General features: G+C 41.1%; 1 protein-coding gene across 8 annotated transcripts in view; it reads left to right on the forward strand.

Moving 5' to 3' along the window:
• Positions 1-24,267, forward strand: part of PLEKHA8 (pleckstrin homology domain containing A8) — a 115,551-nt gene that overhangs the window by 21,230 nt on the left and 70,054 nt on the right. For 7 of the 8 annotated variants that reach the window (XM_067746611.1, XM_067746612.1, XM_067746609.1 and 4 more), the window contains exons 2-6: positions 16,450-16,566; positions 17,588-17,743; positions 19,461-19,585; positions 22,715-22,885; positions 23,907-23,947. In XM_067746611.1, coding sequence (XP_067602712.1) covers positions 16,450-16,566; positions 17,588-17,743; positions 19,461-19,585; positions 22,715-22,885; positions 23,907-23,947 — 610 coding nt within the window. The remainder of the gene's footprint in view (positions 1-16,449; positions 16,567-17,587; positions 17,744-19,460; positions 19,586-22,714; positions 22,886-23,906; positions 23,948-24,267) is intronic. The other variant, XM_067746608.1, reaches the window with a different exon arrangement.

Consider the following 24,267-nt stretch of genomic DNA (forward strand, 5'->3'; position numbering starts at 1 on the left):
GCTATTGAGCCATGAAAAGACCTGTATGAACCTTAAATATTACTAAGTGAAAGAAGAGAATCTGAAAAGGCTACATACTGAATGATTCCAATTACGTGACATTCTGGAAAAGGCAAAACTATGGAGACAGTAAACAGATAAGTGGTTGCCGGGGGGATGGGGGTGATTGTTGTGGGAGATGAATAAGATGGGTATATATTATCATACATTTTTCCACATCCATAGAATATACAACACCAAGGATGAACACTGAGGTAACCTATGGACTAAGGTAAATTATGGTGTGTCAATGTAAATGGTAAAAAAATGTACTGTTGCAGTGAGTGATGTTGATAATGGGGAAGGCTATGCACATGTGGAGGCAGGGGACATGTTGGGAATTTCTGCCTCCCTCTCAATTTTGTTTTAAACCTATAATTGCTCTAAAAATTTTAAGTCTTCTTAAAAAGTTTTAAAAAAATAGGAAAAGGTATACCATGCAAACACTAATCAAAAGAAAGTTGAATTGACTATATTAACATAGACAAAGTAGACCTCAGAACAGGGAAAATTGCAAAGGATAAAGAAGACATTGCGTAATTATAAAAGGATCAGTTCATCAAAAAGACATGAGTCCTAAATGTGTATCTAACTAAAAGCATATTGTCAACATATATGAAGCAAAAACTGATAGAACTGAAAGGAGAAATATATCCACAATTAAACTTGGAAACTTCAGCATTCTTCTTTGAGTAATCCATAGAACAAGTAGACAGTAGATCACACAAAGATATAGAAGATCAGAACACTGTCAACCAACTTGACCTAATTAACAATATAGAAGAGTCTCACAACAGCAGAATACTGCATTTTTTCAAATGCACATGGAATATTCACTAAAATTGACCATATTCCAGGCATAGTAGAAACCTTACCAAATTTAAAAGAATGTTCTGTGTCTTTACAAAAAGTAAACTAGAAATCAATAAGAGGAAGATGTAGGAAATCCCCAAACATTAGGAAATTAAACAGTACACTTTTAAATAACCTGTGGGTCAAAGAAGAAGTCTCCAAGAAAATTAGAAAATATTTTCAACTTAAATTGAAAACATAACGGTGGTTGGCCAGAGGTAAAGTGTTGGGGGAGGGCTTGGCTACAAAGGGGTAGCACAAAGGAATTTTAAGGGGAGGATAATGGAGTTTTTCTGTATCTTGATTATTATGGTAGTTAGACAACTATGAATTTATCAAAGCACAGAACTGTTAACCAAAGAAGAAATTTCACTATGCATAAATTTTAAAATAAATACTAAAAAATTTAAGTGTCTTTTAAATGGAATAGTTTTTTAATTTTTTTAAGTGATGTGTTTGGATGAGCTACTTGTCACAAGACTGCTGAGTAAAAAATAAGGAAAGCTACAGTCAGACATGAGTATGACTCACAAGTAATCACTTTTTTTGGTTTGGATCTTTAAAGAAATAAGGGCATCTCTATTTAGAAATTTTGATTTTAAAATGGTGACTGTTGTGAAATAAAAAAGGAAGAAAATATAGTGCAAAACCAACATGAGCTATGCCATTTTAGATCCAAATATAAGTGCATTTTTCAAAGAAAATTGTGCTTATTGAAAAAATACATACTGTTCAACAGTATGTAAATGACTTGCAAACAATCGCTGTCAATTAAGTATAAAAAGACATTTGCACTACGTGAGAAAAAAGCAAGCTGTTAACAGTTTCAGAATAATGATCTTCAAATCTTTAATTTCTTTGAATAATGTTTTGTAGTTATCAGAGTATAAGTTTTACACTTCTTTTATTAAGTTTATTCCTGTTATGTTCTTTTTGATATTGTAAATGAAATTATTTTCTTTTTAAAATTGTATTTATTTTGGGCTGTGTTGGGTCTTCATTGCTGTGCGTGGGCTTTCTCTAGTTTTGCAGAGCAGGGGCTACTCTTCATTGTAGTGTGTGGGCTTCTTATTGTGGTGGCTTCTATTGTTGTGGAGCACGGGCTCTAGGCACGCAGGCTTCAGTAATTGTGGCTTGCAGGCTCAATAGTTGTGGCTCGCTGGCTCTAGAGCACAGGCTCAGTAGTTGTGGCGCATGGGCTTAGTTGCTCCACGGCATGTGGGATCTTCCCAGACCAGGGATCAAACCCGTGTCCCCTGCATTGGCAGGTGGATTCTTAACCACTGTGCCACACGGGAAGTCCTGAAATTATATTCTTAATTTCATTTTCAGATTGTTCATTGCAACTATATAGAAGTACAATTGATATGTGTATATTGGTCTTTTTTTCTCCCCAATATCTTTATTACAGTATAATTGCTCTACAATGGTGCGTTAGCTTCTGCTGTATAACAAAGTGAATCAGCCATACATATACACGTATCCCCGTATCCCCTCCCTCTTGCGTCTCCCTCCCAGCCTCCCCATCCCAGCCCTCTAGGTGGTCACAAAGCACTGAGCTGATCTCCCTGTGCTAAGCAGCTGCTTCCCACCAGCCATCCATTCTACATTTGGTAATATATATGTCCATGCCACTCTCTCACCTCGTCCCAGCCCACACTTCCACCTCCCCATGTCCTCAAGTCCACTCTCCACGTCTGCGCGTTTATTCCTGTCCTGCCCCAAGGTTTTTCAGACTATTTTTTTTAGATTCCATATATATGTGTTAGCATACAGTATTTGTTTTTCTCTTTCTGACTTACTTCACTCTGTATGACAGACTCTAGGTCCATCCACCTCACTACAAATAACTCAATTTCGTTTCTTTTTATGACTCAGTAATATTGCATTGTATATATGTGCCATTCTTTATCCATTCATCTGTCAGTGGACACTTAGGTTGCTTCCATGTCCTGGCTATTGTAAATAGTGCTGCAATGAACATTGTGGGACATGACTCTTTTTGAATTATGGTTTTCTCAGGGTATATGCCCAGTAGTGGGATTGGTGGGTCATATGGTAGTTCTATTTTTAGTTTTTTAAGGAACCTCCATACTGTTCTCCATAGTGGCTGTGTCAATTTACATTCCCAACAACAGTGCAAGAGGTTTCCCTTTTCTCCACACCCTCTCCAGCATTTATTCTTTGTAGACTTTTTGATGATGGCCATTCTGACTGGTGTGAAGTGATACATCATTGCAGTTTTGATTTGCATTTATCTAATGATTAGTGATGTTGAGCATCCTTTCATGTGTTTGTTGGCACTCTGTATATCTTCTTTGGAGAAATGTCTATTTAGGTCTTCTGACCATTTTTGGTTTGGGTAGTTTGTTTTTTTGATATTGAGCTGCATGAGCTGCTTGAATATTTGGAGATTAATCCTTTGTCACTTGCTTCATTTGCAAATATTTTCTCCCATTTTGAGGGTTGTCTTTTCGTCTTGTTTATGGTTTCCTTTGCTGTGCAAAAGCTTTGAAGTTTCATTAGGCCCAATTTATTTATTTTTGTTTTTATTTCCCTTTCTCTAGGAGGTGGGTCAAAAAGGATCTTGCTGTGATTTATGTCATAGAGTGTTCTGCCTATGTTTTCCTCTAAGAGTTTGATAGTGTCTGGCCTTACATTTAGGTCTTTAATCCATTTTGAGTTTATTTTTGTGTATGGTGTTAGGGAGTGCTCTAATTTCATTCTTTTACATGTAGCTGTCCAGTTTTCCCAGCACCACTTGTTGAAGAGGCTGTCTTTTCTCCATTGTATATTCTTGCCTCTTTTATCAAAGATAAGGTGACCATATGTGCATGGGTTTATCTCTGTGCTTTCTATCCTGTTCCATTGATCTATATTTCTGTTTTAGTGCCAGTACCATACTGTCCTGATTACTGTAGCTTTGTAGTATAATCTGAAGTCAGGGAGCCTGATTCCTCCAGCTCTGTTTTTCTTTCTCAAGATTGCTTTGGCTATTCGGGGTCTTTAGTGTTTCCATACAAATTGTGAAATTTTTTGTTCTAGTTCTGTGAAAAATGCCAGTGGTAGTTTGATAGGGATTGCATTGAATCTTAGATTGCTTTGGGTAGTATAGTCATTCTCACAATGTTGATTCTTCCAATCTAAAAACATGATATATCTCTCCATCTACTTGTATCATCTTTAATTTCTTTCATCAGTGTCTTATAGTTTTCCGCATACAGGTCTTTTGTCTCCTTAGGTAGGTTTATTCCTAGGTATTTAATTCCTTTTGTTGCAGTGGTAAAAGAGAGTGTTTCTTTAATTTCTGTTTCAGATTTTTCATCATTAGTGTATAGGAATGCAAGAGATTTCTGTGCATTAATTGTGTATCCCGCTACTTTACCAAATTCATTGTTTAGCTCTAGTAATTTTCTGGTAGCATCTTTAGGATTCTGTACGTATAGTATCATGTCATCTGCAAACAGTGACAGTTTTACTTCTTCTTTTCTGATTTGGATTCCTTTTATTTCTTTTTCTTCTCTGATTGCTGTGGCTAAGACTTCCAAAACTTTATCGAATAATAGTGGTGAAAGTGGGCAACCTTGTCTTGTTCCTGATCTTAGTGGAAATGGTTTCAGTTTTTCACCATTGAGAAGTATGTTGGCTATGGGTTTGTCATATGGCCTTTATTATGTTGAGGTAAGTTCCCTCTGTTCCTACTATCTAGGTTTTTTATCATACATACGTGTTGAATTTTGTCAAAAGCTTTTTTTGCATCTATTGAGATTATCATATGATTTTTATCCTTCAATTTGTTAATATGGTTTAACACATTGATTGAATTGAATATATTGAAGAATCCTTGTATTCCTGGGATAAACCCCACTTGATCCTTTTAATGTGCTGTTGGATTCTGTTTGCTAGTATTTTGTTGAGGATTTTTGCATCTGTGTTCATCAGTGATATTGGCCTGTAGTTTTCTTTTTTTGTGACATCTTTGTCTGGTTTTGGTATCAGGGTGATGGTGGCCTTGTAGAATGAGTTTGGGAGTGTTCCTCCCTCTGCTGTATTTTGGAAGTTTGAAAAGGGTAGGTGTTAGCTGTTCTCTAAATGTTTGATAGAATTCGCCTGTGAAGGCATCTGGTCCTGGGCTTTTGTTTGTTGGAAGATTTTTAATCACAGTTTCAATTTCAGTGCTGTGATTGGTCTGTTCCTATTTTCTATTTCTTCCTGGTTCAGTCTCGGAAGGTTGTGCTTTTCTAAGAATTTGTCCATTTCTTCCAGGTTGTCCATTTTTTTGGCATGTAGTTGCTTGTAGTAATCTCTCATGATCCTTTGTATTTCTGCAGTGTCAGTTGTTACTTCTCCTTTTTCATTTCTAATTCTATTGAGTCGTCTCCCTTTTTACTTGATGAATCTGGCTAATGGTTTATCAATTTTTTTTATCTTCTTAAAGAACCAGCTTTTAATTTTATTGATCTTTGCTATCATTTCCTTCATTTCTTTTTCATTTATTTCTGATCTGATATTTATGATTGCTTTCCTTCTGCTAACTTTGGATTTCTTTTTTTTTCTTTCTCTAATTGGTTTAGGTGTAAGGTTAGGTTGTTTATTTAAGATGTTTCTTGTTTTTTGAGGTAGGATTGTATTGCTATAAACTTCCCTCTTAGAACTGCTTTTGCTGCAGCCCATAGGTTTTGGGCCATCATGTTCTCATTATCATTTGTTTTTAGGTATTTTTTTATTTCCTCTTTGATTTCTTCAGTGATTTCTTGGTTATTAAGTAATGTATTGTTTAGCCTCCATGTGTTTGTATTTTTTACAGTTTTTTTCCTGTAATTGATGTCTAGTCTCATAGCATTGTGGTCGGAAAAGATACTTGATGTGATTTCGGTTTTCGTAAGTTTACCAAAGCTTGATTTGTGATCCAAGATATGATCTGTCCTGGCAAATGTTCCATGAGCACTTGAGAAGAAAATGTATTCTGTTGTTTTTGGATGGGATGTCCTATAAATATCAGTTAAGTCCATCTTCTTTAATGTGTCATTTAAAGCTTGTTTCCTTATTTATTTTCATTTTGGATGATCTGTCCATTGGTGAAAGTGGGCTATTAAAGTCCCCTTCTATTAGTGTGTTACTGTCGGTTTCCTCTTTAATGGCTGTTAGCATTTGTCCTATATATTGAGGTGCTTCTGTGTTGGGTGCATAAATATTTACAATTCTTATATCTTCTTCTTGGATTGATCCCTTGATCATTATGTAATGTCCTTCTTTGTCTCTTGTAACAGTATTTATTTTAAAGTCTATTTTGTCTGATATAAGAATTTCTACTCCAGCTTTCTTTTGATTTCCATTTGCATGGAATATCTTTTTCCATCCCCTCACTTTCAGTCTGTATGTGTCCCTGGGTCTGAAGTTGGTCTCTTGTAGACAGCATATATACAGGTCTTGTTTTTGTATCCATTCAGCCAGTCTATGTCTTTTGGTGGGAGCATTTAATCCATTTACATTTCAGGTAACTATCGATATGTATGTTCCAATTACCATTTTCTTAATTGTTTTGGGTTTGTTATTGTAGGTCTTTTCCTTGTGTTTCCTGCCTGGAGAAGTTCCTTTAGCATTTGTTGTAAAGCTGGTCTGTGATGCTGAATTCTGTTAGCTTTTGCTTGTCTGTAAAGATATTAATTTCTCCATCAAATCTGAATGAGATCCTTGCTGGGTAGAGTAATCTTGGTTGTAGGTCTTTCCCTTTCATCACTTTAAATATGTCCTGCCACTCCCTTCTGGCTTGCAGAGTTTCTGCTGAACGATCAGCTGTTAACCTTCTGGGGATTCCCTTGTATGTTATTTGTTGTTTTTCCCTTGCTGCTTTTAATATTTTTTCTTTGTATTTAATTTTTGATAGTTTGATTAATATGTGTCTTGGCTTGTTTCTCCTTGGATTTATCCTGCATGCGACTCTCTGTGCTTCCTGGACTTGAGTAACCAGTTCCTTTCCCATATTAGGGAAATTTTCAACTATAATCTCTTAAAATATTTTCTCAGTACCTTTCTTTTTCTCTTCTTCTTCTGGGACCCCTATAATTCGAATGCTGGTGCATTTAATGTTGTCCCAGAGGTCTCTGAGACTGTCTTCAATTCTTTTTTTTCTTTTTTTTTTTGGCGGTACACGGGCCTCTCACTGTTGTGGCCCCTCCCGTTGCGGAGCACAGGCTCCGGACGCACAGGCTCAGCAACCATGGCTCATGCACCTAGCCGCTCCGCAGCATGTGGAATCTTCCTGGACCGGGGCACGAACCTGTGTCCCCTGCATCGGCAGGCGGACTCTCAACCACTATGCCACCAGGGAAGCCCCTGTCCTCAATTCTTTTAATTCTTTTTTATTCTGCTCTGCGGTAGTTATTTCCACTATTTTATCTTCCACGTCACTTATCCGTTCTCTGCCTCAGTTATTCTGCTATTGATTCCTTGTAGAGCATTTTAAATTTCAGTTATTGTGTTGTTCATCATTGTTTGTTTGCTCTTTCGTTCTTCTAGGTCCTTGTTAAACGTTTCTTGTATTTTCTCCATTCTATTTCCAAGATTTTGGATCATCTTTACTATCATTACTCTGAATTCTTTTTCAGGTAGACTGCCTATTTCCTCTTCATTTGGTCTGGTGAGTTTTCACCTTGCTCCTTCATCTGCTGTGTATTTCTCTGTCTTCTCATTTTGCTTAACTTACTGTGTTTGGGGTCTCCTTTTCGCAGGCTGCAGGTTCGTAGTTCCCATTGTTTTTGGTGTCTGCCTGCAGTGGGTAAGGTTGGTTCAGTGCATTGTGTAGGCTTCCAGGTGGGTGGGACTTGTGCCTGTGTTCTGGTGGATGAGGCTAGTACTTGTCTTTCTCGTGGGCAGGACCACATCTGGTGGTGTGTTTTTGGGTTTCTGTGAACTTAGTATGATTTTAGGCAGCCTCTCTGCCAATGGGTGGGGTTGTGTTCCTGTCTTGCTAGTTGTTTGGCATGGGGTGTCCTGCAGTGGAGATTGCTGGTCATTGACTGGAGCTGGGTCTTAGTGTTGAGACGGAGGTCTGTGGGTGAGCTTTCGCCGATTGATATTATGAGGGCCCGGGAGGTCTCTGGGGGACCAGTGTCCTGAACTTGGCTCTCCCACCTCAGAGGCTCAGGCCTGACACCCTGCTGTAGCACCAAGACTCTGTCAGCCACATGGCTCAGAAGAAAAGGGAGAAAAAAAAGAAAAATAAATAAATAAAGTTATTAAAGTCAAAAATTTTTTTAATGATTAAAATTTTAAAAAGTAATTAAAAAAAATAAGAGAGCAGCCAAACCAATAAACAAATCCACCAGTGATAACAAGTGCTAAAAACTATACTAAAAGCAAACGGACAGACAGAACCCTGGGACTAATGGTAAAAGCACATCTATACAGACAGAATCACACAAAGAAGCATGCACATACACACTCACAAAAAGAGAAAAAGAAAAATATATATATAAAAAAGAAAGAGAGAAACCAAATCAATAAACAAATCTACTAATGATGATAGTCTCTAAATACTAAAGTAAGATAAACATAAAGCCAGAAACAAATTAGATGCAGAAAGCAAACCCAAAGTCTACAGCTGCTCCCAAAGTCCACCTCCTCAATTTGGGATGATTCGTTGTCTATTCAGGTATTCCACAGATGCAGGGTACATCAAGTTGATTGTGGAGATTTAATCCACTGCTCCCGAGGCTGCTGGGAGAGATTTCCCTTTCTCTTCTTTGTTCGCACAGCTCCCGGGGTTCAGCTTTGGTTTTGGACACGCCTCTGCGTGTAGGTCTTCTAAGTGTGTCTGTTCTTCCCTCAGACAGCAGGGGGTTAAAGGAGCAGCTGATTAGGGGCCTCTGCCTCACTCAGGGTGGAGGGCAGGGTACGGAATGCGGGGCGACCATGTGGCGGCAGAGGCCAGCGTGACGTTGCACCAACCTGAGACATGCCATGTGTTCTCCCGGAGAAGTTGTACCTGGGTCACAGGACCCTGGCAGTGGCGGGCTGCACAGGCTCCCGGGAACGGAGGTGCGGATAGCGACTTGTGCTTCCACACAGGCTTCTTGGTGGCTGCAGCAGCAGCCTTAGTGTCTCATGCCCGTCTCTGGGGTCCGCACTGATAGACGCGGCTAGCGCCCATCTCTTGAGCTCGTTTAGGCGGTGCTCTGAATCCCCTCTCCTCGCGCACCCCGAAACAGTGGTCTCTTTACTCTTAGGCAGTTTGAGACTTTTTCCTGGACTCCCTCCCGGCTAGCTGTGGCACACTAGCCCCCTTCAGGCTGTGTTCACGCAGCCAGCCCCAGTCCTCTCCCTGGTATCCGACCTCCAAAGCCCGAGCCTCAGCTCCCAGTCCCCAGCCACCCCGGCAGGTGAGAAGACAAGACTCTCAGGCTGGTGAGTGCTGGTCGGCACCGATCCTCTGTGCGGGAATCTCTCTGCTTTGCCCTCTGCACCCCTGTTACTGCACTCTCCTCCGTGGCTCCAAAGCCTCCCCCACCCCGCCACCCCTTGTCTCCACCAGTGAGGGGGACTCCTAGTGTGTGGAAAGTTTTCCTCCTTCACAGCTCCCTCGCAGACATGCAGGTCACATGTCTTTTCTTTTGTGTCTATTTTTCCTTTTGCCCTACCCAGGTACATGCAGAGTTTCTTGCCTTTTGGGAGGTCTGAGGTCTTCTGCCAGCGTTCAGTAGGTGTTCTGTAGGAGCTGTTCCAGATGTAGATGTATTTTTGATGTATTTGTGAGGAGGAAGGTGATCTGCACATCTTACTCCTTTGCCATCTTGAAGGTCTTCCGCATGTATTGGTCTTATATCTTGCAACTTTGCTGAACTCATTTATTCTAATAGTTTTTTAAGTGGATTCCTTTTTTTTTTTTTTTTTTTAATATACAGGAGCATGTCTGTGAAGAGGTAGATTTGCTTCTTCCCTTCCTCTCTGGATGCCTTTTGTAGTCTAATTGCCCTGGCTAGGACCTCCAATACAGTGTTAAATAGAAGTGGTGAAAGCAAGCATCTTTATCTTACTCCTGATCTCAGGGGAAAAACATCCAGTCTTTTGTCATTGGGTGTGATGTTAGCTGTGGGGTTTTTGTAGATGCCTTTATCAGGTTGAAGAAGTTCCCTTCTATACCTAGTTTGTTAAGAGTTTTTATTATGAAAGGGTATTAGATTCTGTCAAATGCTTTTTATACATTTAGTGAGATAATCATGTGATACCTTAGAAATATTAAAGAAAAATCCAACTCAGGGTTGAAGTGAAAAATGGACATCTATTAGTCCATGTAACTAAAAAGTCCAGAGGGTATCTTATCTATAGGTATTACACAGTCTGATCGAAGTGTTCAAAAAATGTCATCTAGATTTGCTTCCTTTCCCTGCCTCCCTCAGATCCTCCCACCTGCTTTCCTTGTATGTGTCGATCATGTTTAGGTCCATGTGATGGCAAAATGACTTCCAGCAGCTCCAGGTAAACATCTTTGAGACCAAAGAAAAAAGAGAGACAGTCTCCATTTCTCTCCACCTTTCCCCAGTCCCAGCAAAAGTCCCAGAATTATTTCTGGTTGGGTCCCTTGCCTGTCTTGGAACATATCATTGAGGAAAGGGGATGTGAAGCTCCATTTAAGCCTGAATCATAGGCCCACACTGGGGCTAGTCAGCCCAACCCAAACTACATGGATAGAGTGTGCAGAAGGAGGTTTTCAGGAACAGAAATGTGGGAGGTGGATGCTGGGTTGCCAAAAATAAATGTCCACTGTACCTTCTATAGTGAAATAATCCAAGATAATACAAAATATGTGAAATTGGCATTTAAATACTTTAACCCCCTAGCCCATCCCTGGCAGCAGTAGCTTATATGAGCTAAAACTTTTCCCTGCTCATGGAAGTTTCTTGTCTAATCTTCTAAGCAGGGAGTTTGGCTGACACCACTTTCCATGTCTAGTAAGGGATGGCAAAAAAAAGGGAGTAGGGTTGGACAGGAAGATAGTCTGATGGTAATTGAATGGATCAGGGACTGGTATAGACCCCCAGTTTTCATCTGCTCTTTGGTTACCTTGAATATTTTATCATTTTCAAGTGTATTAGGGTTCTCCAGAGAAACAGAACCATATATATACATATGAGGAGATTTATGATAGGAATTGGCTCATGCAGTTACGGAGACTGTGAAGTCCTACAGTCTTTTCTCAGCAAGCTGGAGAACCAGGAAGGCTGATAACACAATTCAGTCTGAGTTTACAGGCCTGAGAATTGAGGGTGGTGGATGGTTCAAGTCCTGGTCTGAGTCTAAAAGCCCAAGAATGAGGAGCATCAGTGTCCAGGGCAGGAGAAGATGGATGTTGCAGCTCAGGCACAGAGAGGAGATTCACCCTTCCTCTGCCTTTCTGTTCTACTCAGGCCCTCATTAGATTGGATGATGTCCACCCGCATTGTTGATGGCAATCTTTACTGTCTGCTGATCCAAATGCTAATATCTCCCAGAGACCCCCTCACAGACACACCCGGAAATAATGGTTTACCAGCTATCTGAGCATCTGGTAGGCCAGTCAAGTTCATACATGAAATTAGCCATCACCCAAACCGAGGTAACAGCAGATTAATTTAAAACAGGAAGTGCATTAATGGCCTCTTCATCATGCATGCCTCTTTTCTCATGCAATTCATGCATCATTCCTGAGCTGTATCTGAGCTTCCCAGGAGTGTACATTGTGAAAGAGCAGTGTGTCTCTACATTACTCTGGACTCTCCATTGTTCTGCCATTAAATCTCAGATAATGGGAATGAGACGTCTGTGGTCTCTTAACATGCCTTCTGAAATTCTAGGAACTTTATGCTTTAAGGAAAAGTTTTTCTTGGTCATAGTTTTTATAGTTACAAACTACAGAATAAAATAATTGAAACTCTTCTAGTGTCATTATAACTTTTCCTAGGTAAATACAGAACCTATTACAGAGAAGGTATTATTTCAGTTACTATTATCATTTACAAGCTACTTTTAAAATATATTGCAGCTGTGCTGTGTGTGTGTGTGTGTGTGTGTGTGTGTGTGTGTTTGGGTTATTTAACATTTTTCAGATTCCTGTAAGATAAACCTAGTTTGTACCACATTTTTTCAATTTTTAGGCATTTTTTTTCACATTCCAACAGCTCTGAAGTCATGAAGCATCTGAGAATGAGTATCATGTCATTGCTTAATGGGCAGGTTATTTTTTGGTTTTTTTTTAGTTGAAGTATAATTGATTTACAATGTGTTAGTTTCTGGTATACAGCAAAGTGACTCAGTTATATATATATTTTTTTTCTTTTTCATATTCTTTTCCATTATAGGTTGTTAGAAGAGATATTGAATACAATTCCCTGTGCTATACATTAGGACCTTGTTGTTTATCTATTTTCTTTTTTTTTTTTTTGCGGTACGCGGGCCTCTCACTGCTGTGGCCTCTCCCGTTGCGGAGCACAGGCTCAGCGGCCATGGCTCACGGGCCCAGCCGCTCCGCGGCATGTGGGATCCTCCCAGACCGGGGCATGAACCCGTGTCCCCTGCATCGGCAGGCGGACTCTCAACCACTGCACCACCAGGGAAGCCCTATCTATTTTCTATACAGTAGTTTGCATCTGCTAATCCCAAACTCCTAATTTATCCCTCCCCCTTTGATAACCCTTTGATAACCATAAGTTTGTTTTCTATGTCTATTACTGTTTTGTAAGTTCATTCGTATCTTATTTTAGATTTCACACATAAGTGATATCATATGATATTTGTCTTTCTCTGTCTGATTTACTTCACTTAGTATGATAATCTCTAGGTCCATCCGTGTAGCTGTAAATGGAATTTTTTCATTCTTTTTTATGGCTGAGTATTCCTTTGTGTGTGTGTGTGTGTGTGTGTGTGTGTGTGTGTGTGTGTACACACCACATCTTCTTTATCCATTCGTCAGTCGATGGACATTTAGGTTGCTTCCATGTCTTGGCTATTGTAAATAGTGCTGCTGTGAACATAGGGGGGTGCATGTAGCTTTTTGAATTAGAGTCTTTTCCAGATATATGCCCAGGAGTGGGATTGCTGGATCATACAGTAACTCTGTTTTTAGTTTTTTAAGAAACCCCCATACTGTTTTCCATAGTGGCTGCACCAATTTACATTCCCACCATCAGTGTAGCAGGGTTCCCTTTTCTCCACACCCTCTCCAGCATTTATTACTTGTAGACTTTTTAATGATGGCCATTCTGACTGGTGTGAGGTGACACCTCATGGTAGTTTTGATTTGCATTTCTCTCATAATTAGTGATATTGAGCATCTTTTCATGTGCCTATTGGTCATCTGTATGTCTTCTTTGGAGAAATGACTGTTTAGGTCTTCTGCCCATTTTTTGATTGGGTTGTTTGTTTTTTGTTATTGAGTTGTATGAGCTATTTGTGTATTTTGGAAATTAAGCCTTGTCGGTCACATCACATGCAAATATTTTAGTTTATCTTCAAATTAATGGTATGTGATGGTTAATTTTTTGTGTCAACTTGCCTGGGCCATGGGGTGCCCAGACATTTGACCTAACATCATTCTGGGTGTGTCTGAGGGTGTTTCTGGATGAGATTAACATTTGAACTGATAGACTGAGTAAAGTAAATCGCTTTCCCTAGTGTGAGTGGATCTCATCCAGTCAGTCGGAGACCTAAGTAGAACAAAAAGGCTGAGTAAGGGGTAGCTCCTCCTGCTTGATTGTTGAGCTGGGATATCGGTCTTTTCCGGTTTTCTCAGTCTCAGTGAAACACTGGCTCTTCTTGGGTCTCAAGCCTGATGACTTTTGGACTGGAATTACAAATTGGCTCTCCTGATTCTCTAGCTTGCTGACTGCAGATCTTGGAATTTTGCAGCCTCTATAATTGCATGAGAAAATTCCTTATAATAAATTATATATAGATATACATACATATTATTGGTTCTGTTTCTTTGGAGAACCAAGACTAATACAGATGGGGTCCTAAATTATAAAATATGATGATTGAGGGTATGCTGAACTCCCTCTACTTGAGAGTCATAGTGGATTTGGAGAGTGTTCACACCAAACATAATCATGGGAGTTGAGCTGTAAGGGAGAAGATGCTACTGTTCTATACCAGGATAGCTTTCTAGCAATGGGGAATCAAGGTTTGGGGGTTGTTATGCCAGGAGGGACAGTGTTAGAAAGACATAGTTTTCTTCCCAACTCTGTTGTGTACTTCCTGTGTGACTTTAGATAGGTCACTTAATCTACCTGGGATTGGTTTCCTTCTCTGTAAAATGAGCTGGTTGGACTAGGTGATTTCAAAGGCCTTTCCGTTTCTCAGATTCTTAGGAATTGATTCTTCTGTTTCAGTGAGGGGAGATGGCATAAGGTATAAATAATGACTCTCTTGCAAAGGGCTAAAATATCACTAATAATATCTGACTCCAGGAGTGTTGATTAGCTACTCAACAAGACAATCTGATGATCAGTTTGATTTCCTGGATTGTAATGTTTGTGCCAAGAATAGTAGCCCTCGGGTTTGTGTTTCCGTAAAATTTGAAGCCAAGGTCAGGAAGCATCACCTTCTGAAATAAAATGTTCAAGTTCACCCCAAGAGGTTTTCTAGCCAGTAATCAACTTGTGGGGGTGTTGAGATAAGGCCGTGGGGCTCCTGATGTCCAGTAAAGGGTCTAGGTTCATCGTTGGGAAGGAAGTCCCCAGTGTAAGATGGAATAAGAGGAACATAAGCCATAGTTGTAGAATACATTACTCATCTTTGATTGAGAAGGCTTATAGGGAGGGGTATTTCAGTGACTGGTATGAGGGTGGATATTGAGAATTGGTCTTTATCCAGTTTTGTTTAAGGAAGTGAGAGATGTGGTACCTGAGCAGGCCTGAGTGTTCTGGTTCCTAGAAAGCAGACCCTGATGAAATAAATGATGAGTGAAACATCTCGCTTGCCACCTAACTCCTGTGCCTGAGCTTAGATTTAGTGCTGACCATTCAGCCTCCTGATTAAAAATGTAAGTTTCCCCGAACTATGATCTTAGGCTATGGGTGCTCCAGGCAGCGTACTAATCTTCTGTTATAACGTAATAAATTGATGCTGTTACCAGAAGGGGAACCCCTTCCAGGGCCCAAGAGTGGGCTCTTGTCTAACACCCGGGAATGAATTGTCCGAGGAGACACACATGCTGACAAAGCAAAAGACTTTATTGGGAAGGGGCCCCCTGGGGGGAGAGCAGCGGGCAAAGGAAACCCAGGAGAACTGCTCTGCCACGTAGCTCACATCTCAGGTTTTATAGTAATGGGGTTAGCTTGCCGGGTTGTCTCTGGCCAGTCATCTTGCTTGTGCCCATATTTGGTCCAATTCCTGGTGACGCACGCATCTCTCAGTCAAGGTGGTTTCCAGCGTCAGGGTTTCTGGGACATCGGCAGGACATATTATGGCTGGCATCTCCTCCCTCCTTTTGGCCCCTCCCGATTTCTGCCCGCTGGTGGTAGCTGGTCAGTTCCGTGTTTCTTATTGAGACCTCCTGTTGTGAGATAACTCATGCAAGCAGTTATTATTCTGCCTGGCCAGGGTGGGCGGTTTCAGTTAGTGGTTCCCTAAAAATACTACTGTGACATCAGTTGGTGACTTACGTATTTAGCTGGTGTGGATCAATTCCCAAGGACCCATCAGGTATGTACCTGAGCCAGCCCTTGGGGCTCTGCGCAAAGCGCCTACCAGCCTTCGCTCCAGCTGTCTCAGCCGTAGAAGAGTCTAGTGAGAAAATGTATCCTTAAAAGCCTATGGCATTTCAGAGAAGGAAAAAATACATCTGATGAGGAGACTGACAAGGCTTATGCAGAGGTAGTCAGGGATGACATTTTAGGAAGATCCAGTTTGAGCAAAAGCCCTGAGGCAGGCACACAGCAAGTAAGTTTGGTTTGACTAGAACATAGGTTGTGTAAGAGGACTAGATAAGACGTGTGTTTCCACTGAATATGGTTCGTCCCCTGAAATACTGTGAAGTAAAAGTAGTTAAGCCCTTGAATGTTTTAAGATTATTCCATTTCAGTGGATCAATACCAAATAGTAAGTTTAAAGTTATCTTTCCTTAGGGAACATATGACCCTAGGCAGGCTTATTAGACAGCACTACGTATGATGTTGAAAGGGCAGCATAATCTTTTATCTCATTTCTAGGTTTGAAATAATTTTCCTTAACCAGAGGGGAGGAGAGCAAGTATGTTAACAATAATCTTTGGAAAATAATAATCTTTTATCTTAGAAAAAGTAAAAATCAAAGATTACTAGTACTGTATTAGGGGGAAAAAGGAATAAAAATCATAAGTAATCCCATTACCTAGAGAATCATCACCATATTTATTGCTGATCCTTCCAGACTTCTATGCAAAAATGAGATCAAACATACAGATCTTTTCTAACATTTCTTTCCCTTAGAATTTTCCCCCAGAATGTAAGTTCCTTGGAGCTAGAATCCAGCATCCTTTGTTAGGTCCTATTCCTATGTCCTGGGAAGCAGTCATTGAGACCATGCTCTTGCTTCTGTTTTCAGGTTGGCAGCCTCGGTGGTTCCTTCTCTGTGGGGGAATATTATCTTATTATGATTCTCCTGAAGATGCTTGGAAAGGTTGCAAAGGGAGCATTCAGATGGCGGTGTGTGAAATTCAAGGTGAGAAGCCAAGACACTTGCAGGTTTTATTTTTCTTTCTGTTTCTCCCCCAAAATAAAAAAAACCACTGGCTTCTGTGTGCCTTTCTTTGCTGCTCCCATAGTATAAAGATATATAATGTTACGTCCCCCAGAAAAAGTCTTACAAGTAAGACCTAAAACTGCAGCGAGTTTTTACAAGGAGCTTGGTTTAGAGGTAGTCAGAATAAATGAGAGCAATGTGCTTAGTAACCACACATGTAGTGCTCATTCCTTGGTCACCTGCTCACCTCGGGCTTGTGGCAGTTTGCTAAGCTTATTTGTCTTTTTATTGCAACATCAAACACTTCTGTGTTTAAATCACGATGCATACACACCTTCTCACCACCACCACCATGCTCAAAACTAAACAAGCAAACACCTGACAGACCTACAAATAGCCTTTTCTTCTTGGTTTTGAGAATCTTGAGACATGCTGAGAGGATGTGGCTCAGAAACCGACTAGAAGGGAATTTGGGGCATGGGGCTTGGGGGGTGAAGGAGAGTGTGGCTTGCTTGTTTCTTCTCCTAAAGTGTTCTAAGGGAATTCTCACATTTTTGATAAGACTAGTGAAGGAAAGTAGAAAGGAAAACTATTGTGTTCTTGATTGCTTTTCAATACCCCAAGGAGATAAAGAGCACATCCTTACTTGTTTGCATCAAGCCTTTTTGGCCGCAGAGCAGCATACTTTACACACACACACACCAGAAGAGAGATTTTTCCTCTCTCCTCTTATAAATGATCCTAAGGAGATTTAAGTGATTCTTTTTTAGGCCAAAGTCCTGGTGAGACCTTGGAGCCAATTGCAGAGTTTTCCCTCTCCATTAGCAGAGACCTCTAGGAAGAGATAAATAAACCAGGAGAAGTAGTAAGGGCTGACATCCTCTCTTGGAAGAAGCTCTCAGTGACTGGCACGCCAGTTAAGCTCAAGAATTTGGGTGGAGTGGAGGCTACCCAGATAGGGCTTTTCTGGGTTTCTGACCTCTCTATGTCTTGCTCCCAGTTCATTCTGTAGATAACACACGCATGGACCTGATAATCCCTGGGGAACAATATTTCTACCTGAAGGCCAGAAGTGTGGCTGAGAGACAACGGTGGCTGGTAGCCTTGGGGTCAGCCAAGGCTTGCCTGACAGACAGTAGGACCCAGAAAGAAAAAGGCAAGTATTGATTGTCCTCTGGACTGGGAACCCTGGGAATCACCTAGTGGCATCTCTGGGTTCCCATATTTGTTATCTTGCTTCTGACCACCTAGCCATAGCCAGCTTTTTTTCTTTTTTTTAAAGTAGTTATGTATTCAGTATTTTATTTATTTATTTTTGGCTGTGTTGGGTCTTCGTTTCTGTGTGAGGGCTTTCTCTAGTTGCGGCCACTCTTCATCGCGGTGTGCCGGCCTCTCACTATCGCTGCCTCTCTTGTTGCGGAGCACAGGCTCTGGACGCGCAGGCTCCAGCGGCCATGGCTCACGGGCCTAGTTGCTCCGCGGCATGTGGGATCTTCCCAGACCAGGGCTCGAACCAGTGTCCCCTGCTTTGGCAGGCAGATTCTCAACCACTGCGCCCCCAGGGAAGCCCCCATAGCCAGCTTTTTATATCATGCAAGTGCTGTATATCTCAGTGGACCTTAAACAGTCTATACCTGACTCTTCTTTCTTAGCATGTCATAGTAGAAAGAATGCAGGTTTTAGAGCCAGATACAACTGGGTTCAAATCATGGCTTTGTGACCTTGACATAGATCACTTAACCTCTCTAATCTTCAGTTTCCTTATATTTTGAAAAGAGGTAATTACCTATCTTAGAAGGATTACCATGAGGTACCTCGTCTGGCACAAAGTTGACTTTTGGTAAAGAGTAGCTGAGCCAGAGAAGCCTTGGATCTGGTATTTCCTGCAGTAACAGCCCGCTTTCCCCGCCCTGTTCCTGGGGTAGATGGATACTTAATTGTCAGGTTGCTGCTGCTTAATGCTCGTTGACTCAACATCATTAGGTCTCCTGAGAACCACGGCATAACTTTCTATTTTGCCTGGGTCACGAGTGCCAGGGCTTACTGCCTGAGCTCTGCCTTCCCAGCCCCCCAGCCTCGAATGTACACCTGAAAAGATTGGTGGGAGAGAGGGGCCTCTGGGAACAAGTGTTTCAGGGGACCTTTCTCATGACACATATGGCAGATGTGCTTAACTATTCAAGTAGACACAGTAAAATGACCTATTTGTTGGTTGTTTTTTAATGCTAAGTCGAGAGCAAATGCTAGACACTGTCAGCTCTGACTCAGATCAGGTGGTAATGTGCAGCTTTTTCACGGAGAAGCAAGCAGAGGCAGTTACGATTGTAGCCGAGCCCTCAGCGCCAGGATGGCTGGAGTGCCGTGCTAATGAAGGAGCAGCAGGTGTGCAGAGGGTGCCGTTCGCCTTGCCAGGCAGCATGCTGGACCAGTCCTCTGAATTCACAAGCTGTCTTATTAGTGGTAATTGCATGTTACAGAACACTGTTTCCCAGTTTTGAGCACTGGATAGATAGCTGTGACCCCATTTTACAGATAGGAAAACTGTGGCAGAACTGAGACCGAAACCCTGAACCCTTGACTGTTCCCAGTTCTGACACAAGTGGATCAGAGGTATACTGTCTCCTTCTTCCTGTACTGGTGATCATTAAATATGTTGGCTCAAGAAATAATGTAGATTACTTCAGAAGACTAGAAATCTCCTTTTTCTCTTTTTCTTGCTCCCATAACTTCAAATATGTCATATCTGTAACCCATACTATAAACGTCTGACTTTAGGCATAGATTATATTTCACTTATCTGTATAGTATGCTAACTAGTATATCAGTTATTTATTCTGGGAATTAAATTACGTTTTCATCATTTTGTTATTTAGAGTTTGCTGAAAACACTGATAACTTGAAAACTAAAATGTCGGAACTAAGACTCTACTGTGATCTTCTTGTTCAGCAAGTAGATAAAACAAAAGAAGTGACCGCAACTGGTGTGTCCAATTCTGAGGTAAAATACCATTCTTCTTAGCCACGTGACAAGTAGCCCCAGATGTTGCTTACAGGTGCTGCTTATTCTCACATAATCCCTACCTTGGAATTTACTGTTTTTCAGAGAAAAAAAGTGACAGACTTCAACAAAGAGAAGAAGTGTGTGCATTTCAGCATATGGAAGCATATAGTTTTCCTTCCTGGGATGAATTCAGGATTAATTAATTGATAATTTTGGAACTTTTAACTTTAGTACTGATGTACTAAAATATGTGTCTCCCCAGTTTGCATAACTTTCTAAAATATAGCCTTAGCTGTCTGGCAGAGCCATTTCTATACTACGCATGTGGCTCCTAAGGTGACAGCATCATGTCTGTCAGTAATATGTGTCTGTCACCTCTGATGAGACTGTAACAGGATTTTATTTCACCGTAATAGATGTTCTGCTTGAGTAGAGACTAGTGCTTTCAAAGATAGAGACACAGCTTTATTTCTCTCCATCATCAGCAAGGATTGCGATTTTTATCATTTATTAATGAAATTGTTATTTACTCATTCTAAAACATATATTAAAAGATCTATCTGGTGTTAAGCTATGTATTGAATGGTTCACATTAACCAGAGAGGTGTCTCTGCTCTGCTCTCAGAGAAGTTATCTGAAAAACAGTGCCCACAAAATGAAGAATCTGTAGATTATAATTAATGGTTTTAAATTACTTTTCTTAGGTAGTGTATCACTATGCTACTAGTAATATATGTGCTCTAAGTTTTTCTAATAAAGGTGGTTTAACTCACTTTCACTCACTTTTTGGGGGTCTCTCTTACTCATTCAGCAACTGCCTATCGTGTACAAGATACTGTGCTGCGGGAGGGAGACGAGAGGGGTACCAAAACACTTCAGTCCTGCTTTTGGGATGTTAGAGACTAGAGCATTGATTCTCAACCCAGAGCAGTTTTGCTCCTCAGGAGACATTGGGCAACGTCTGAGACACTTTTGATTGTCACTACTGGGGGAGTGCTGTTGGCATCTAAGGGGTAGAGGCCGGACGCTGCTTAATATCTGCAATGGATAGGAGAGCCACTCCCCCTATATCCCCTGCTCCAGTAAGCCAGCCCCAAATGCCAGTGATGCCAAGGTAGAGAAGCCCTGTTCTAGTAGGAAGGGAAAAAGTGAACACAGCAATGTTTAATTCTAGGAAGTGTTTATAGTAAGTGCCTTGGGAACTTGCTTATGAAACTGTGGTTATGATATTGTGATTTATAATAAGAAATATATGTTTGGTCTTTGTCTAGTTTTTGGCACAGAGCTCCAAAAAATAACCCTTGGAATTTCCAGGTGATAAAAAGTGTCTTTGTTATGTTAATTGGAAAATACTAAGGATAGAGGCTCTGGTTGACTGTAGACCCAAGCAAGTGATTAGAGGGTTGGAACTTTCATTCCTACCCCCTCCCCTCCTGGGAGGGGAGAGGGACTGAAGATTGACTTCAGTCACCCTTGGCCAATGATTTAATCAATCGTGCCCATTTAACGAAGCTTCCATAACCCACAGCATGGGGTTTGGAGAGCTCCCGAGTTGGTGAATATGTGTTGACTGGGGAGAGTGGCATACTCAGGGAGCATGGAAGCGCCAAGCCCCTTCCCACATGCCTTGCCCTATGCATCTCTTCCATCTGGCTGTTCCTGAGTTATATGCTTTTATAATATGCTGGCAGTCTAATAAGTTAAATGTTTCTTTTAGTTCTGTGAGCTGCTCTGGCAAAGTAATTAAACACAAGGAGGGGGTTGTTGGAATCTTCAGTCTAGAGTGGGTCAGTCAGTAGCACAAGTGACACCCTGAACTTGCCATTGGTGTCTGAAGTGGGGGTGGGGAGCAATCTTGTAGGACTGAGCGCTTAACCTGTGAGATCTGACACTATTTCCAGGTAAATTGTGTCAGAATTGTAAGACACCCGGCTGGTGTCCAGGAATTTCTTGGTAGTGTGGAAAAAAACCACACATTGTAATTGGTGTCTGAAAAATAGTGGTTCACGACCAGTAACATCTAGCTTGTTAGAAATACAAAATTGAGGAAAATACAGAGGCTATGGCGAAAGAACAAAATTCAACTGAGTAAAATTTAAAGATCTTATTAGCTTTATTCAGCAATTCATAAATCGGGCAGCGTCCAGTCTAGCAGGTAGAAAGGAGCTGTGAAGAGCTATACCAGGCTAGAGATCTTTATGGACCAAAGTGAGCAGGAACAAGGAAGTTATACTGGGCATTCGCTGAATGGTTAAAGCAGGGTTACTTTTCTTATATGGAGCAAAGGGAAGTCTTGGAGCCAGGTCAGTACACTAACTTGTGCTGAGCAGGCAAGCACTGATTGGTTGACCTAGGCCTGCCTTTTCTGGGAGAGCCCAGCATAGAAACTTGGATAAGTTTTTGGTTTGCTGTTGTGAGACTTAGCATGAGTGACTCCATCTTGGGCCCAATCTGGTAACTCTAATGCCACTAAGATGTGGTTACCAAACTCTCTAGTCAGGGTGTAGCCTCCGTTTCCTGAACAACTTATCAATATCAATATCCAGAGGAAAAACAACCTGAGCAAGTGAAATAACTTGGAGAAAAAAATGATTAGATATTCAGAATAATTCCAGTTGCTGAAACCTCTTAGACTCATCTGTACTGAAAGACTCATCTGTACTGTGATTTGTGGTTTCTAATGCTTCTATTCTAGAACTTCATTTTTACTCAGACAGTAGGAGACATTTTTCCATTGATCCCCCTGGTCTTCAGTCCATGTAATTCTGTTTGGTGTCTGCCACCCCTTAGAGACCGCAAACTCCACAAGGGCTCAGCGCCTAGCACCTGACATACTGCTGTCATATAGTGTTGTTGAGTTGAGAGAAGTCGTTGCCTTCAGTTGGAGTGGTGGGTGAGCATGAAGGGCAGATGGAGGGTTAGGCTTGAGTATGATTAATAGATAAGTTGGACTTGCTCAGTCTTTTTCTTTTATAACTGATACCCATATTTGTCCAGCAAAATAGACGGGTACACGATTATTGTTATCACCCGTCATTAGCTGGATAAAACCTCTAAGGACATTCCACAACTGGGCTTTTTCCTTTTTGGCAAGGTAAAGGAGTCTTCACCCTGGTTGTTTTGTAGGAGGGAATTGATGTGGGAACTCTGCTGAAATCAACCTGCAATACTTTTCTGAAGACGTTGGAAGAATGCATGCAGATCGCAAACGCAGCCTTCACTTCTGAGCTGCTCTATCGCACTCCCCCAGGATCACCCCAGCTGGCCATGCTCAAGTCCAACAAGGTAACAGACCAGGTCAGCTTGGCTGCAGTAGGGCATGATGAAAAGCTAAGAAAGTGATATACTGAGCTAAGTTCTCCATCACCCTTTGGCAACTTGATAAAGACATTTTTGTAGTGGACTTTCTTTTATGTCCACTATTATATATGCCCTTAGTCCCTCGTATCCAGTCAGTTAGTGTTGGCAGTTTTACCACCTGAACATGTCTCTCTCTGATGTAGCTAGTTTTTTGTCTCCAGCCTCCTTGTCCAGGGAGTCTTGTTGAGATTGGTGATAGCCTTCTAACTAGTTGCCTTCAACTCGACTCTTCCAGGCAGCCTACAGTGTTTCTGTTCATGCAGTGTAAATTGGGCCACTTCACCTAAAACTTTTAGTGGCTCCCTCATTGCCTACAGCTTAAAGTCAAAACGTCTTAGCCCCTTCCCACATCACCAACCTCTTTCTTTTTCATAACCTGGCTTGAACGTATTAACTGCTTGTAAGCTCCCCCACTTCTTTGGGCCATTTCCCAGTACCAAGAATGCCCTTCTCACCTGTCTTTCCCTGCTTAGCTCTTATTCATCCTTTAAAATTTAATCTCTCTTTCCCTGAATCCCTTAGTTGGGCTAAGAGTTCCTCCTCTACGCATACCCCTATTTTAGCCTTATTCTATATTGAAAGTACCTTAAGGGCAAGAACCCCATACTGTTTACCTTTATGCTTCCAGTGTTTGATACAATGCTGTATCATAGTTTGGTATTTAATAATATTTAATGAGTGTAATAGTAATTACAAGAAAGCTAACCACCAAGGGTATAAATACGGTAATTAGGCCCTTCAAAAGACCATCTTCCTTTTTCTTAGAAATTTGGGTATCCTTATTTGAGACTGGTTGGGATCAATGACTCCTTTCTTTTGGGAAGACCTAAAATTATTCCTCTTGAGTGGGGCAGTGTGTGTTATGATCATATTTACCACTTTCATATGTGATAAAACTCTAAATATATTCTGTTGGGAGTTTAACATGTGAATTTTCTTTTCTTTGCTTCTTTTAAAGATGAAACATCCTATTGTACCAATTCATAATTCATTGGAAAGGTACAGTAACATTTTTTGTTTTTTCTTCTTTCTAAAAATATAAAAATAAGGATATTGGTATTCCTTGTTTTTTTTTTTTTAAGAAATTACATGGTGGGCTTCCCTGGTGGTGCAGTGGTTAAGAATCCGCCCGCCAATGCAGGGGACACGGGTTCGAGCCCTAGTCCGGGAAGATCCCACTTGCCGCGGAGCAACTAAGCCCTTGTGCCACAACTACTGAGCCTGTGCTCTAGAGCCCACGCGCCGCATCTACTGAAGCCCACGTGCTCTAGAGCCCGTGCTCCGCAACAAGAGAAGCCACCGCATTGAGAAGCCCATGC

Source organism: Pseudorca crassidens, chromosome 8 (assembly GCF_039906515.1).
Source record: "Pseudorca crassidens isolate mPseCra1 chromosome 8, mPseCra1.hap1, whole genome shotgun sequence".
NCBI classification, from domain to species: domain Eukaryota; kingdom Metazoa; phylum Chordata; class Mammalia; order Artiodactyla; family Delphinidae; genus Pseudorca; species Pseudorca crassidens.